The sequence below is a fragment of the Bacillus rossius genome, chromosome 12 (genome assembly GCF_032445375.1).
Source record: "Bacillus rossius redtenbacheri isolate Brsri chromosome 12, Brsri_v3, whole genome shotgun sequence".
NCBI lineage: Eukaryota > Metazoa > Arthropoda > Insecta > Phasmatodea > Bacillidae > Bacillus > Bacillus rossius.
Genome location: NC_086339.1, coordinates 6,736,785 through 6,751,308, shown reverse-complemented (window position 1 = coordinate 6,751,308; position 14,524 = coordinate 6,736,785). Strand labels below are relative to the sequence as shown.

General features: G+C 33.5%; 2 protein-coding genes across 6 annotated transcripts in view; one reads left to right on the top strand and one right to left on the bottom strand.

Annotated features, from left to right (window-relative positions):
- Positions 1–9: 9 nt before the first annotated feature.
- Positions 10–14,524, bottom strand: part of LOC134537430 (large ribosomal subunit protein uL29) — a 27,076-nt gene continuing 12,561 nt past the window's right edge. Inside the window, exons 1-4 of one of the 2 annotated variants that reach the window (XM_063377847.1) lie at positions 11,973–12,031; positions 11,654–11,790; positions 1,911–1,992; positions 10–201 (exon numbers count right to left, since the gene is read on the bottom strand). In XM_063377847.1, the coding sequence (XP_063233917.1) occupies positions 52–201; positions 1,911–1,992; positions 11,654–11,790; positions 11,973–11,975 (372 nt within the window). In that variant the 5' untranslated portion in view covers positions 11,976–12,031 and the 3' untranslated portion in view covers positions 10–51. Of the gene's footprint in view, positions 202–1,910; positions 1,993–11,653; positions 11,791–11,972; positions 12,032–14,524 lie in introns of those variants that run through there. The other variant, XM_063377848.1, reaches the window with a different exon arrangement.
- LOC134537431 (uncharacterized) overlaps positions 12,813–14,524 on the top strand; it is a 12,112-nt gene continuing 10,400 nt past the window's right edge. For 3 of the 4 annotated variants that reach the window (XM_063377850.1, XM_063377851.1, XM_063377849.1), the window contains exon 1: positions 12,828–12,916. The gene's annotated coding sequence lies outside the window, so the exon portion shown is untranslated. Of the gene's footprint in view, positions 12,917–14,524 lie in introns of all 4 variants that reach the window. The other variant, XM_063377852.1, reaches the window with a different exon arrangement.

Genomic DNA, 14,524 nt, shown 5'->3' with positions numbered 1-14,524 from the left:
CCAAGAAAATACCCTTATAGTAAATATTTTATTTATGACAGGAATCCAGAATTACACTTTGACAGCGAACTTGCGGGGAGGGTGCGCTCGCCTCTTCCTGATCTCCTTGACGGTCTTGATGCGGCGCTCGTGTTTGGTCAGCGCGCGGCGGATCGCCCTCGTCTTCTTGGGCCGCAGGTCTAGGGGCTTGAACTTCTTGTTCTGCGGCAAAACATCAGCTACTAACATACACACACACTCACACAGCTTATTGGAGATTTTTGAAATGGACACGTGATCTTTAATCCACCACCGCTCACTTAAATACGATGTGTTTGTATAAGCAAACCCTATTCCTGGAAAAATTATCATGCTTTAACACACAATTCAATAGTTTATAAAAACTGATTTCCAAATATGATGGGAATGAACCCCCAAATTAGCTAACAACACTGCAAGTCATCATGCAAGAACATCACGTCATTAGATGTGACTTCCATGATCAAAGCATTTCTATATGGCTCTTCCCCCCCCCCCCCCCCCCCCGACTAAAGTTATTATTTTTCTGGCTTTTCTAGGGCTGGGAAAAAAGTATTGATGTATAAAATCTTGATTGAGTTCATCAATTGGCAAAATTGAACTAAAAGGGTAGGTTTATTATAAAAACAAAACAAAATAGCTAAAACTCCCTTGATATGAAAAATATCCCAATGGTAAGTGTTGTTATAACTCTTACGATGAATAAAACAATTTTTATCTAAATAAATTTTTTTTTTACCACAAATCAAAGGGGCAGAAAAAAAACTGTTTTAAGGACAAAGAAAATCACAGGTCTTTAGATGGCAAGTAATATCTAAAACTTTTGTTGACAATTTTTGATTAATACCGCAAGCAGTAGAAGGAACAGGGATTGAAGTTCAAAAACAAATTCATAAGTCCCTTAGTAGGCACACTATTAGATACATTCAAATTGTTCGTAAATCTTATAAATATTTATAAAACTTTTTTGGATCCAACCAGCCATTGCTGCAAGGCGTGGACAGGGTTGAAGGTCAAAATATTTGTAACTATCAGTACATACACTATTGAATCCATCACAATTTAATAAAAATCTTCTAAATATTGAACTGGAATCCTTATCGCAAAAGACAAATTTGTTATAGGTTACGTTCACCAGCTGCACAGCTACTTGCCTGCTGCGGGCAAACTTCAAGGTCATTACATGTAGTTATTATTGAGAATATTCTAAAAATTCTACAAAAATGTTGGTTGTATCAAAAAGAAAACATTAAAAATTTTTTCACAGCATGGAATAGGAGAAAATGTTCAGTAAATAATTTTGGAATATTGGAGAACGTATAGGATGTTTTGTACATAAAATTTCAAAATAAATAGGAACTTTGAAATTTACCTGCATATGTAGGTTGTGCTGAAAAGGATTTTTTTAAATTTACAATTATACATTGCTATTATTTTTGGGTTCATGAAAACTAAAACTGATTAAATTGATAACAATGCAGGAACAAAATTTCCCTGCAAAATATAGTTATTCCCTACACTACAGAGATTCTGATAATTATCAGTTACTCTGCCAGACAACCTAACACACTGAAAGAAAAACAGTTATGAAATATTGGCTTTGTAAGAGTAAACAAAAGCACATGATTAGAACAGTAAAACCTTTTCAAGAAATTACACCTTTATAAAGTTTGCACTTAGTCTATAAATATAATGTAATATATAACCTTTTGAGTGTTTTTCCTGGTTAGTAAATTTAAAAACCAACATCTAACAAAGATTTAGTGCCTTTTCAAAATTGTGGAGTTTTTTGTTTTAAACCCTCACTGTCCTACAACCACCCACAATAACTAAACAACTTCCATGCAGGCTACGTAAAGTTATACATTTTAAACACTGGCACCGATACAAACCTTGAACAACTTTCGCAAGTTCTCTTTCTGCTTCTGGTGCATGACAATATACACCCGAGCAATTGCTTTCCGGACGACGCGTCTGGAAGAGGAAAAAAAAACAAGCGCTTATCAGTGTCTTGAAGTAAAATGTTCAATTCCCTTCCTTCCAACACTACAGCACCATTACACAATTTCTTCTACAATATTTTTTGATGAAGAAGCAACTGAAAATTAAGAGTTCAAATTTTGAAAAGGAGAAAAGATACCAACACTATTACTGACCAAAGGGTTGTAGCTACTTTCCCCCAAACAATTTGGACGTATGCTTCAACACGCTTGATTAGATTCTTCCTTAGGTGAAGAGAGTACAGTTAATTACAAATTACTACTTTTTGAAACTATGGATGGTATTATTGTGCATTTAACTCAAAGATATTCTAAAATTCCTAAGCTTGCTGGATAGCAATATTTCCCTTCAGCGCCCACAGAAACTCCCAAAAGAAGCATTTGTATCTCTTACAGAAAGCTACGGAATTTTTCTTCTTCTTCATATACCAAACTTAAGAGTGAGTTGCATGTTTAAAACACCGACAGTAACAGATCTTTACTTGTACTCGACAGCATCATAACTAGGTGATGTATTTCCTGAAATACTAAGCCTTTCAAAGTGTGACGAAACCAGCTACAAGGGCTTTGGTCGAGAGATCGTTCTTAGCTTTGAAGCAGATTAAAGACTACTTGACTCCCAGCATCAGGTAAGATTGTCTGTATTAGCAGTGCTCAGAATCGAAGAAAAAAATAGTTCAAAATTGTTTGGAAGTGTACATATTAAAATTAAAAAAGCACAATAAAAATTTAGTTTTAGTCTGTATTTCAGTTGACATGTTACTCATATGTTCCCCCTAAACACTATTTTTGCTGCCCAAAATAGCATTTCATAGATGTATTTGCTCTAAATCACTGGAGATGCCACCCAACAGTCCAGCAAGTCCAGTAACCCAACACCTGCAAAGTCTGGAACTTGACGTGTACTGCAACTACAATTAACTGACAAAAGAGTTAAGCTAACATCCCAATACAGAAAACAGTAAAAATTGTGATGAACACAGCTTGTGATTGGATAGTTTACTTCCTCCCACACAAATGTCTGTTGTGGACGTGAACAGTGGTTTAAACCACCGCAGATCATCCGACAACATTCACTGTTCCACACTATCTGCCAGCAAGGGCCACACACAGCCTCGTGCTGAGTACGAGTGTGGGTGAGTCATCTGTAACATCATCCACGCGCTCGTAACTAGCTACCTACATAGTTAAACCAAAATTACACTACACACTTAATAACAAGAGTGGCACAGGCTATACTTTAGCTTGATGTCCTCCCACTACCGGTAATTAGGGTTTAATGATGGACCCGTGAGGAATTTATAACAGATACTAAAACTGGATTTCTCTGGGTACTATTGTCCTTATTGCACCATCGGAGGTTCATGCTTTGCCGCTTCTGAATACTGTATGTACACAAGATAAAATCACGTTTTTTGACATTTTTAAATTATTCATCAGTTACTACTCTCCCTAGGTATGAAGTAGGCAAAGTACTAATGTTTAGCCTGTTTACAACCATTCAGAATGCTACTATGAATAAAAGGAGTACCGAAGATCCTCTTCTACATTAAAAACAGTTTTCTAAGTGGATGTACCTAATTTAATGACAAAAAATTAAATTTTTAACTAATAATTCTTAAGGAGGATTATGCCTTGCAATCTTGCAATACCAAATAACATGATACCACTTGCAATAAAGCTTCCAAAATTTCTTGGTGTGACATGGCATCTTAGAACCTAGCTTTGACTACTTGTTGAAGTCAACACTTGTGAACGGTGTTATGACGGTTGTAGTCATCCACGTGAGGTAAGTTATTTCCACACTGCGCTTACAGACTAAAGCCTGTTAGTGAATGTGTTATTGCAATATAGTATAGACAGTCAATTTAGAGACATGTGTAGTGTGTGAATACCACATTTTCCGATTTTTTTTCCTTACGTTCTAAAATGCCGTTGAGTACAAGTATTACCCATAAAAGTGTCTGCTGACAAAGTTTTCTATATAACTAGACAAAAATGGCTAATTGGCTAATATACTATAGTAGGACCTAATACTATTTTATGTTAAAAGATTCTTCAGGCAGGTTGTGGGTCACTGCTGGCCACCCCTGCTCTAGTTCATTGAGAGATTACATTATCTCTAGAGGAGCGGCAGAGTTAAGGGGGTGTCTCCTATTTCAGGTCAAAATTTTATATTTAAAGCAATTACAGATAAACTTGTAGACTTTTTCAATTGTTTAACTTTCACGAAATGAAAAATATATACATATAGCGCATACCTTTTGCATAATTAGCTGCCAGTCACTTTTTTTAAAACTTTTTTTGGGTTTTACAAATAAGTAGAACTTAAATTTATTACAGAATTGAAACTTTTTACGTTTAAATGCAATGCCACTGGCTAATTCAAGAAATGGTTTGAATTTCTTTCAGAAAATATTAATTAATTTTACCTGGCATTTCAAAATTCTCAAATTTGTTACAGCCAAGAAACATGAAATGAGTTTCTGTGATAGAAATGCAAACCAATTCTTGAAGTAGCCAGTGGCATTGCAGTTAAACCTAAAAAGTTTCAGTTCTGCAATAAATTAAATTCTCCTTATTTGTACAACCCAAAAACGTTAAAAATGTAACTTTGGCAGCTAATTACGCAAAAAGTATGCGCTGTACATATTTTTCACTATGTCTAAGTTAAACAATTGATAAAGTATAAAAGTTGATCAGTGATTAATATAAATATAAAATCATGACCTGAAAATGGGAGGCACCCCCTTAACCTGTCTGGCTGTCTGTTGCAGATGTGGACAGTGGTTTAGACCACCACGGATCACCCGACAACATTCAGTGTTCCACACTATCTGCCAGCAAGGGCCACTTGCAGCCTCGAGCTGAGTACGAGTGTGGGTGCGTCATCTAACTAGCGACACCACAGAACTGAAACAATCTTTTCAGACACAGTTACTTTTTGAGGATATTTTTAAAGTTCTCTACATTCAATCTAGTTTAACACACACTAGGTCTTAACCAGGTTTGAGAGATACACCAACTGCAGCATGCCATATGATTACAATTGTCTCAACAATGATACACAAAACAGGGATTGCAGACAATGCTCATTAACAATGCCAACATTCAGTTACTTTAAATTATTTAAGTACATCCTAAATTAACTATATCTTATTCAAATATTTATATTTGAGTAGAATATATTCAAGACCTGTTTAAAAAAAAACTGTAAAAATTCTAAAAGTTTACTTTTAAATATTTATTAAATTATTTGCAAACACAGCAGACCATTTTAAAATAATATAATACCAAGGTCAAAAAGGTAAATATGTAGTTGGGCGGTATTTGTGAAAAAAAATGTTAAAAATCCGAAAATACCTTCATGATATGCTCTTTAACTTCCTCTTTTCATTAAAAGCGGCAGAGGTAAGAAATTCCAAATACTTCAGGAGATATCGAATTTTCAAATTTCATCATATGTAGTTCAGCGGTATTTGCGGAAAAAAATGTTAAAAATCCGAAAATACCTTCATGATATGCTCTTCAACATCCTCTTTTCATTAAAAGCGGCGGAGATAAGAAATTCCAAATACTTTAGGAGATATTGAATTTTTAAATTTCATCACAATACCAGTGCATTCAAGTGGCGTTCAACATTGTTTCTTGTTTACGAGTATCTATTTTTTTATTGGATAATGATGTCACGTGATTGTTTGTGATAGGCCAGAATTCAAATGAACCAATACGTGATTATTTAGTTCATTTATTGTTTAAAACTGTGTTTAATTACCGCCTCCAACTTAGGTGAGTTTTTAACGTTTCTAATTTTAAAGTCTTATTTGTTATTGTTGCGCAAGTAATAAGTAACAAAAAAATTTTACGTGAGTTGTTACTGTTCATCCTTTGTCCTGGTTTGTTAGGTCAGGTCAGTTACATTATAAATACTTTAAAACTAAAGAACCATTGAAATTAATTCATATTATTTTTAATGTACACTTAGTTTCAAAGTATTTATAATGTAACTGACCTGACCTAATTGACCATTTTCATTAATTAGGCATTCACAAACACATGGAAATAAAAAAAATTGTGGCGGTCGAATGATTACACAGGTTTTGTATAGCAAAATAAGAATGGCGATATTTCCTTAAGTATTTGGAATTTCTTATCTCCGCCGCTTTTAATGAAAAGAGGAAGTTGAAGAGCATGTAATACAGGTATTTTCGGATTTTCTAAACTTTTTTTTCGCAAATACCGCTGAACTACATATGATGAAATTTAAAATTTTTATATCTCCTAAAGTATTTGGAGTTTCTTACCTCCACCGCTTTTAATGAAAAGAGGAAGTTGAAGAGCATCTAATAAAGGTATTTTCGGATTTTTAACATTTTTTTTCTCCGCAAATACCGCTCAAGTACATATTTACCGTCAAAAAAGTCATCAAGACTAGTCTTTCCCCCGTTTCTGATGAGGCTGCACACAGCAGTCACAAATAGCAATCACTTTCTTTACACAAACTGTACCTACTCCAAATTTGATATGCATTTCCACCATAAATAGTAGTATTTAATGTAATGACTAGAACTAAATTTATAACAGGAACTTAAAATCAATTCCAAACCTAAAATAATATAGTAGTAATGAACACCGCCTGTGATTGGAATATCTAACTTTAATTTCCTCCAGTACACGTGTACGTTATGAACATGAACAGTGGTTTAAACCACTGCAGATTGTCCGACAACATTCACTGTTCCACACTTTCTGCCAGCAAGGGCCACTTACAGCCTCAAGCTGAGTACGAGTGTGGGTGCGTCATCTGTAACATCTAAGTACTCTTATGAATGAGCACTTGTTACAAATTTTTTTGGCAGATGTTAATACAATTTTGCACAATTTAAGGTCTTTTTAGTTGCCTATATGAAATTTTGTTCATTTTCCTTAAATGGATTGTGACATTTAAATTATAATTAGGCTAAAGTAAGATTTTTTAATAGATAAAAGTCTGATATTCTCACCATGCATGTATAAAACCTTATTTTGTACAAACTTCAAAGATTAATATTATAAAAGTGAAAGTTTGTATGTGTGCTAAGGTTCGTTTCCACTCAGCTCCTTAACGAATGAACGGATTTTCATGAAATTTGGTACATAGTTATTTAGGTCGAGGACATAAAAGTATTTTCATCCTAGAAAAATGTAGGCATAGTACCTGTGGGATAATAACAAAATTTAACTCTGCAATTACTTTTTCTTTAAGCGTATAAGTAATGTAATACATTTGTTTTTTTTTTTTTGGTAGATAAAAGGAAATACAGTAGAACCCTGTTATAATGTTTTTCAAGGGAGCACAAGAAAAAAACATTATAAGCAGGAAAACATTATAAGCAGGAAATCTCAATTTGGCACTTTGTACCAATGGACTCACCAAGCTATGTTAACAACTTTAATGTTAAAACCAAGATAGTATACTTGATACATGAATTTTCTGAAACAAGCCAACAATTTTTCAACTTTGTCTTGTTCCCTGGTTAAATTGTGTTTGTCTTTAAAGATACACTGCCACATTTTTTGTAAAATTGTCTCACGATTCATGATGACAACATTAAGAGTGAGAACGTCTACTCCTTCGCCACCTGAAAATGTTTAATTTTGGGATTCCTACGTATGAATTTAAAAAAATATATATATTTGTAAGCAATAAAAAACACTTATAGTTAAGCCCTCGCTCAATGGTTGGCAACTTAAATATCGTAGGACTATGTACGTGCATCTGTATACCCACTGGAATGGCAAGGAAGAGAAGAGTTTACTAAGGGTGCCAACTGACACTAAACTATGAACATTGTTAGAGACCCGTAAAATTCGCGGGTTCAATGACCTCCAGGATAGACTCCAATATCCTCTACACACTCGGGCAAATGCCAACTGTTCATTGGCTGCTGACTTGTGAGTCGTCTCGACTGGGTGGCCTGTGATTCGACACTTCTATGAGTGAGGGTCTCTAATTGGCCATCAGTCCTTCAGATTAACAGTGAACCAATGGCAGAAGCAAAACTAAGGTATAATTATTTGAATTTTAGCATAACGCGAAATGAACCCGCGAATTTTGCGGGTCTCTAAACATTGTGTACCTTCAGTATATTGCATAAAAACTTCATGTATTGTATGGCAGTGATTGTAAACATAAACATACATAAAGGAAACTTTTTATCGTAAGTGTTGGAATAATTTGGTTTTAAAACATTTTTTCCCATTTATTGAATGTTAGAAAGCAAACATTATAAGCAGGAAATTACACTATTTGTGAACGTTATATGCAGGAAATAAATACATTGTCCTTATGGGGGAAATATTGGGACTTTAAAAATATGACATTATAAGCAGGAAAACATTATATGCAGGAACATTATAACAGGGTTCTACTGTATTATTTTCTCTTTCGTGTTTACTTTACTTTTCAGAGGATTTCTATAAATTTAATTATTTTTTACTACATAATTATTGCATGTAATTTTTTTATTCCCTGTGTTATTTTGGAGATAAAAATTTTGAAATAAATGCTGTACCCGGCTTTATATGGGTAGATAAAAGATTTTTAAAAGAGTATATATTTTTTAAATCACAATAAAAAATACTTATAATTAAATTGTCATGACAAACTAATTTTTTTTAATGTTTATAACTTACTTTCAATGATAATTATCCTTCATATTTGTGTGAAACGAAGTTGCAATATCTACAGAAGATTTTTAGCTGACGTTATAGTATGCAGTAATTTTATATGTTGGCTACTTCCGCATAAAAAACAAGACATCCCAAAAGTGTTATATTTTATTTCCACTAACCATTGTGGTCGATGTGATAGTACAGAGTGCAAGATTGTGAGATTTTTACAGTTCAAAAACTGTATTCACATATGTACATCAAGTATGGAGATGTTTTATACATTGCTTTTAGGTTGTGTGCATGATTGCAACTATAAGGAGAGGTTATTTTAGGTTATTTGCAATTAAATTAATTTAAATTTGTACCATGTATTAAGAACCATTGCAGATGTGATGTGTCCTGACCCACGTAGTGTGATGGAGAGAGAATCGTAAAATGTACCCTTGTACTGTGGAGTCCTGCTAATTCAAACCACAGTGACCTGAAAATCTAGCTAATCCAAACAAGTTTAGGGTAAACAATTTTTTTTTTAAAGAATATTTTACTAATATTTATAGTTTTAATTATTAACATTTTTAGTGATTACAAGTTTGTAAAAATTTATAGGCTGTGTTACACAATAACTAAATGCTTATGGAGATTAATTTTGCTACATGCTGTTGCATTATGGCAATTATTCGGCTAATCAAATATGGTATTCCTTACAAACATGGTATTTCTTCTATGCCAGTTAGTTCAGATTAGCAGGATTCCACTGTGAATTAAGAGTACGATAACTCGCAGAATTTATGTTTCGTGTAAGGTTCTAGATAATAGCGAATGTCTCAATTTTCTGCTCATGGCGAAAAAAATTCTACGTAAGTGTTCAAAGTTTTGCTTTTTCGTTGTCTGTAACATCCACATCCTGTACGATTCTGTAAACATTAAGCCTGTTGTAATCAATGAAACTTGTTTTGATTTAGAACATCAAAAATTCTGTGCACTCAATCCTGATGGCATGATCCTGCAGGAAAGTTGATGGTGGGAAATGGCCTCGAAGTCAGCAAAAAAAATTATTTTCTTCCACTTGAAAATTAATATACATATATTAATTAAAATTTGTTTTTAATAATTATTCAATCAGTAATTTGTCTAGTTTTTAATGGCTTCTAACACACAATTTTATCTTAACCCCTGTTGCAACAGAACCAACATCATAGTTACTAAAATTAAAATATAACAGTTTGGAAGTATCTTATTTTTTTTTACACAGAAGCCACTATTTCAGATAATTATCATTCCTTTAAAGTCACAGACTTGGTGTGTGATTGATTATAACAATGTGTTAAAAACTAGGTACAGTACCTTGACATGCTCTATTAAATGCAATAAGAATGTCGCTGGACCTGCCACAAGACAACTCTACACTATTCTATCCCACAGTTGGCAGGCTTTCCACATCAACCCCTCGCACTAGTCTCTCTCCCTGCCGTCACCTCTCTAATGGCCCGTCGTGTCCGTCAGTCACCCATTGACCCGTCAGCCTTCCAGTGACATACAACAATCTTCGTCCGTCAAAATATTTATCCTTATGCACGCTGCTGCTGACTTTGGAGAAAATTCATCTTATATAATTAATATATTAGTTTGACAATCATATATGCAATGCACTTGTATATCATACACTAAATTTTTGGTAAATATGCAGTAGGGCGATATTTGCTAAAAAAAATTTTAAAATTCCAAAAATACTTTCATTCTATGCTTAACTTCCTCTTATCGTAAACCCCAGCGGAGATAAGAAATTACAAATACTTTAGGAGATATCGCCGTTCTTATTTTGCAATACAAGACTTGTGCAATCATTCGACCGCCACAATTTTTTTTGTTTTGCCATGTGTTCGTGAATGCCTAATTAATTAAAATGGTCGATTAGGTCAGGTCAGTTACATTATAAATACTGTCAAACTAAGCGGACATTATGAATTAATTTTAATGGTTGTTTAGTTTTAAAGTATTTATAATGTAACTGACCTGACCTAACAAACCGGGACGAAGGACGAACAGTAGGAACTCACGTAATTTTTTTTTTTACTTAATACTTGCGCAATAATATCCAAATAACAAATAAAACATTAAAATTTGAAAACTTCATAACTCACGTAAGTTAAGAGGGTAAACAATGGTGAACGCCGCAAGAAAAAAAAATTTCAAACTTGTAAACAAGAAACAATGTTCAACGCCGCATGAATGCACAAGTATTATGATGAAAATTAAAAAAATTCAATATCTCCTAAAGTATTTGGAATTTCTTATCTCTGCCGGGTTGAATGAAAAGAATAAGTGAAAGGGCATATAATAAAAGTATTTTCGGAATTTGTAATTTTTTTTTAACAAATATCACCCAACTATGAAAATTAAAAAATTCAATATCTCCTAAAGTATTTGGAATTTCTTATCTTCACCGGGTTTCATGAAAAGAATAAGTGAAAGGGCATATAATAAAAGTATTTTCGGATTTTTAACATTTTTTTTGCAAATACCGCTACTCTACATATTTACCAAAACTTATACTATTGTGAAATTTTGACACGCAATACACTTGCACACATTTGGAGATTATAATTATTCCATTCATCTGTCTGTCAAAAATATGAAGATGCCAAGCTTTTACGGACAGAATTTTTTGGGCCATATATTTAGCTGAAAATCACATAATTGATGTAGGGGTGAAGGACAGGAGAAGACGAAGTCCGGCTTCACCTTAAACATTCGTTCATACATTTAAGTACAAGCTCTGTCCTCACTAGATATAAGTGATTTATCCTATCCATCCTAATGAACACCCATTGCCATTTCCAGCATGTAAGTAATAAATGTGGTCCAGGCATAAGTATTGCTTAAGTAACTCCAAGAACGACTCAGTGTGTACACAAAATACAACATAAAAAAAACTTTAATTATACTGACAATGTGTTTGAGGTTAAGTTTTAACGACTTACATTTTAGAAAGTTTAGACGCTGCACCGCCCGTTACTTTCGCTACACGAAGATTCGTCAATTCCATTTTCAATTCTTCGAGCTGTTTTAGCAGCTCTTTTTTGTCTTTCGTGCGTAATTCTGAACATTTCACTTTCCCCTGTAACACAAAATGCACTAATTAGTACAGACGCTTTACTTAAAAGATAAAAATAATTAAAATATTTGAATATCAATGCATAAAACTAGTCACAATTAGTAACATCTAACAAATTAATGAAAGGATGGATCTCTAAAATTACGATTTATTAAACAAAATAAAAACCCTCGAAATACACCTACCATCTTGATTGTTTTGAAAAGCACACGAGTGCAACAAGGAACCGGATATTTACATAGAACCATTGAACAACGTTTAAATAGAAAAAAGTAATAATTTTATGCAAAAATAAAAATAATATCGATTAGTCACTCTTTTATAATTGCACAATTAGCAATCTCCAAATATTTATATAATATATAAATTGCTCTCATTTCACTAAATAATAATGGCTTACATTATTAATGGAAATTTATGAAAAAGAATCATACAGAAGCAAATCTTACTGAGCAGCTGATACACTTTAATCTGATGCATTAAACTTAATTAAATTATAAATGAAAACTTGGTTATCCAAGACACTACGTTTGTGCAGAATTTTGGAAACAAATCTGCAAAGAATAAGACATCAAAATCCGTTTCCTAAAAATAAGGGGCTGGGCATGTCCTATCACACACCAAAAGTAGTTAGGGAAGAGATGTAGCATATTCAAGACATTAACCTTTATTTTTGTGTCTTAGAACACCGGTCTAGAAGAGCACAATGTGTCGTGACATTTTTGTTGTGGCGAGTCGGGGCCTGGCCCAGCGACTTACATGAGACATGGCTTGTTGCTGCAATAAAGTCACCGCGACAGTATCTATCCCTTTCTAATCCCTTACACAGACAGACCTTGTTTAAAAATGCTAATACTGAGCCTGAAGATATTAATTTACAGCATTTTCTTTTTCTTAAATTGTAATTATAAATTGTAATATTGATTTTTAATATTGTAGTTCATTATTTTATTTTATTTCTTTACCGACGGCTGTTACAATAAAAAAAAAGGTATTTCATTATTCTTTTGTTATGTCATGTTTCTGTTCTGCTTCTGGGAGTGGTGGGGATGGTATCCGAGAAATGGGAATGTTCTTGAATTGTGTTGTATTGTAATACGTTTGTAAAAAGAGTTTTATGTGGATGAACGTAAGTCTTGCTTTTTGATTTGCGTTGGTTTTTATCAATTTTATTAATTTGTAAGTGAGTTTTCATATTTTCTAGTTGACTAGTACCTAGTTGGATGTTTGGATAGGTCGGCATTAGTTTTTCTGTCAGTGATGTGTCTTGTTTCAAAATGATCAGTCCTTACTTAGATGATAACGTTGTAGTTTGGAATTGCTGAGTAGATTTGTAGCCGTAAGGAAATTTTTATTTTGCTGGAAATATGTAAATTTTAAGCATCTTTGTATATTTTGTTAGTAAAAATGCTGGGACTCGTATGCAGAGATTTAAGACTTATTACTATATTCGCCCAGTTTTGTTTCAGGACTTTTTAAAATGTTTATTATTCTTTTTTGCCCTATAATTTTATTGTGACAATTTTGTTGATAGTTTGATTACTTAAAGCTTCAATTTGGCAACTCTATTGTATATTCTTATATGTGGCATGTGTGCATTTATAAATTTAATTTGATTATACTTACACTGTGACACATTTATGGTGGCAAGGGGACTTGAACTTCATTAATTAATACTCTTTTGTAAACTCTTCATCAACCATTTTGTTTCATTCACCAGTTTTCCTTTAAGATATCTTCCACAAGCATTTAAAAATCTTCTAAGTATACAAGTACTCTCATAGTCCATTTTTTCCCTCTACACTTCACTTTTGGACATTGTCGCTAACATGTCACAATCATGTGGCAAGTGTTGCTAGTTTGATTCAAAACCAATGATATGCCTAAAAATTAATGAGCACCAAATTGTAACCCAAATGGTTTTTAGTTTAGTATCAATACTCTTAAAGGTTGTTTCAGATTAAAGGTTGTGTGACAATCAACACAACCATTAACACACATGGATTTTCAATATGATAATCTCTTATTGTGAATATGTAGTCTCAAAAATTATTCTTTAAAGTACAAATAAACTTCTGTAGAAGTTGTTTCTAAATCCACCTGATTTAGGATGATTCATCTCTAAAACTGGGTTTTAATATATTGCAAAGTTTAATAACGCACATTTGTCATTTTGGCTTCTGAGGAATTGCTCTTTGTTTGTAGTGTATTATCGTAAGAAAGAACACAATATTTACAGAATATAATCCATTATAGCTGAGAAATTATGAAATTAAAAGGCATATATAAATCTTAACTCTCAAATGACTGTAATAAGATATTTAGCACTTTTGATTGGCTGGACATGTAATGTAGTTTTAGTAATATAACATAGTATTAAAGCAAGCGTTAAAACTATAGCAAACTCGTAAATAGGTTTTTTTTTTACAAACAATTTGCACACACTCATGAAAGCCCTAGACTGCAGCCTAAAACCCGCATAATTCCCAAGCCACTAAAAGGGTCATTGACAATGGCCTGAGGCGTGACGGTGCAAGGGAGGTAGCGAAGACCCTTGCAACTCGGCCAGGCATGCGTGGCATGTCGTACGTCAGTGGAGGGTGCGTGACATCAGTGGCCATGCAGGGCCGCCAGCCAGCTCTGAACCTGGCACGTGTGGCTGTCCTGTCTGCATTCGTAACAATACAAAATTTACAAGGGCATGGGCAGAGGGCCCTCGCAAGCACGTTTCTCACGT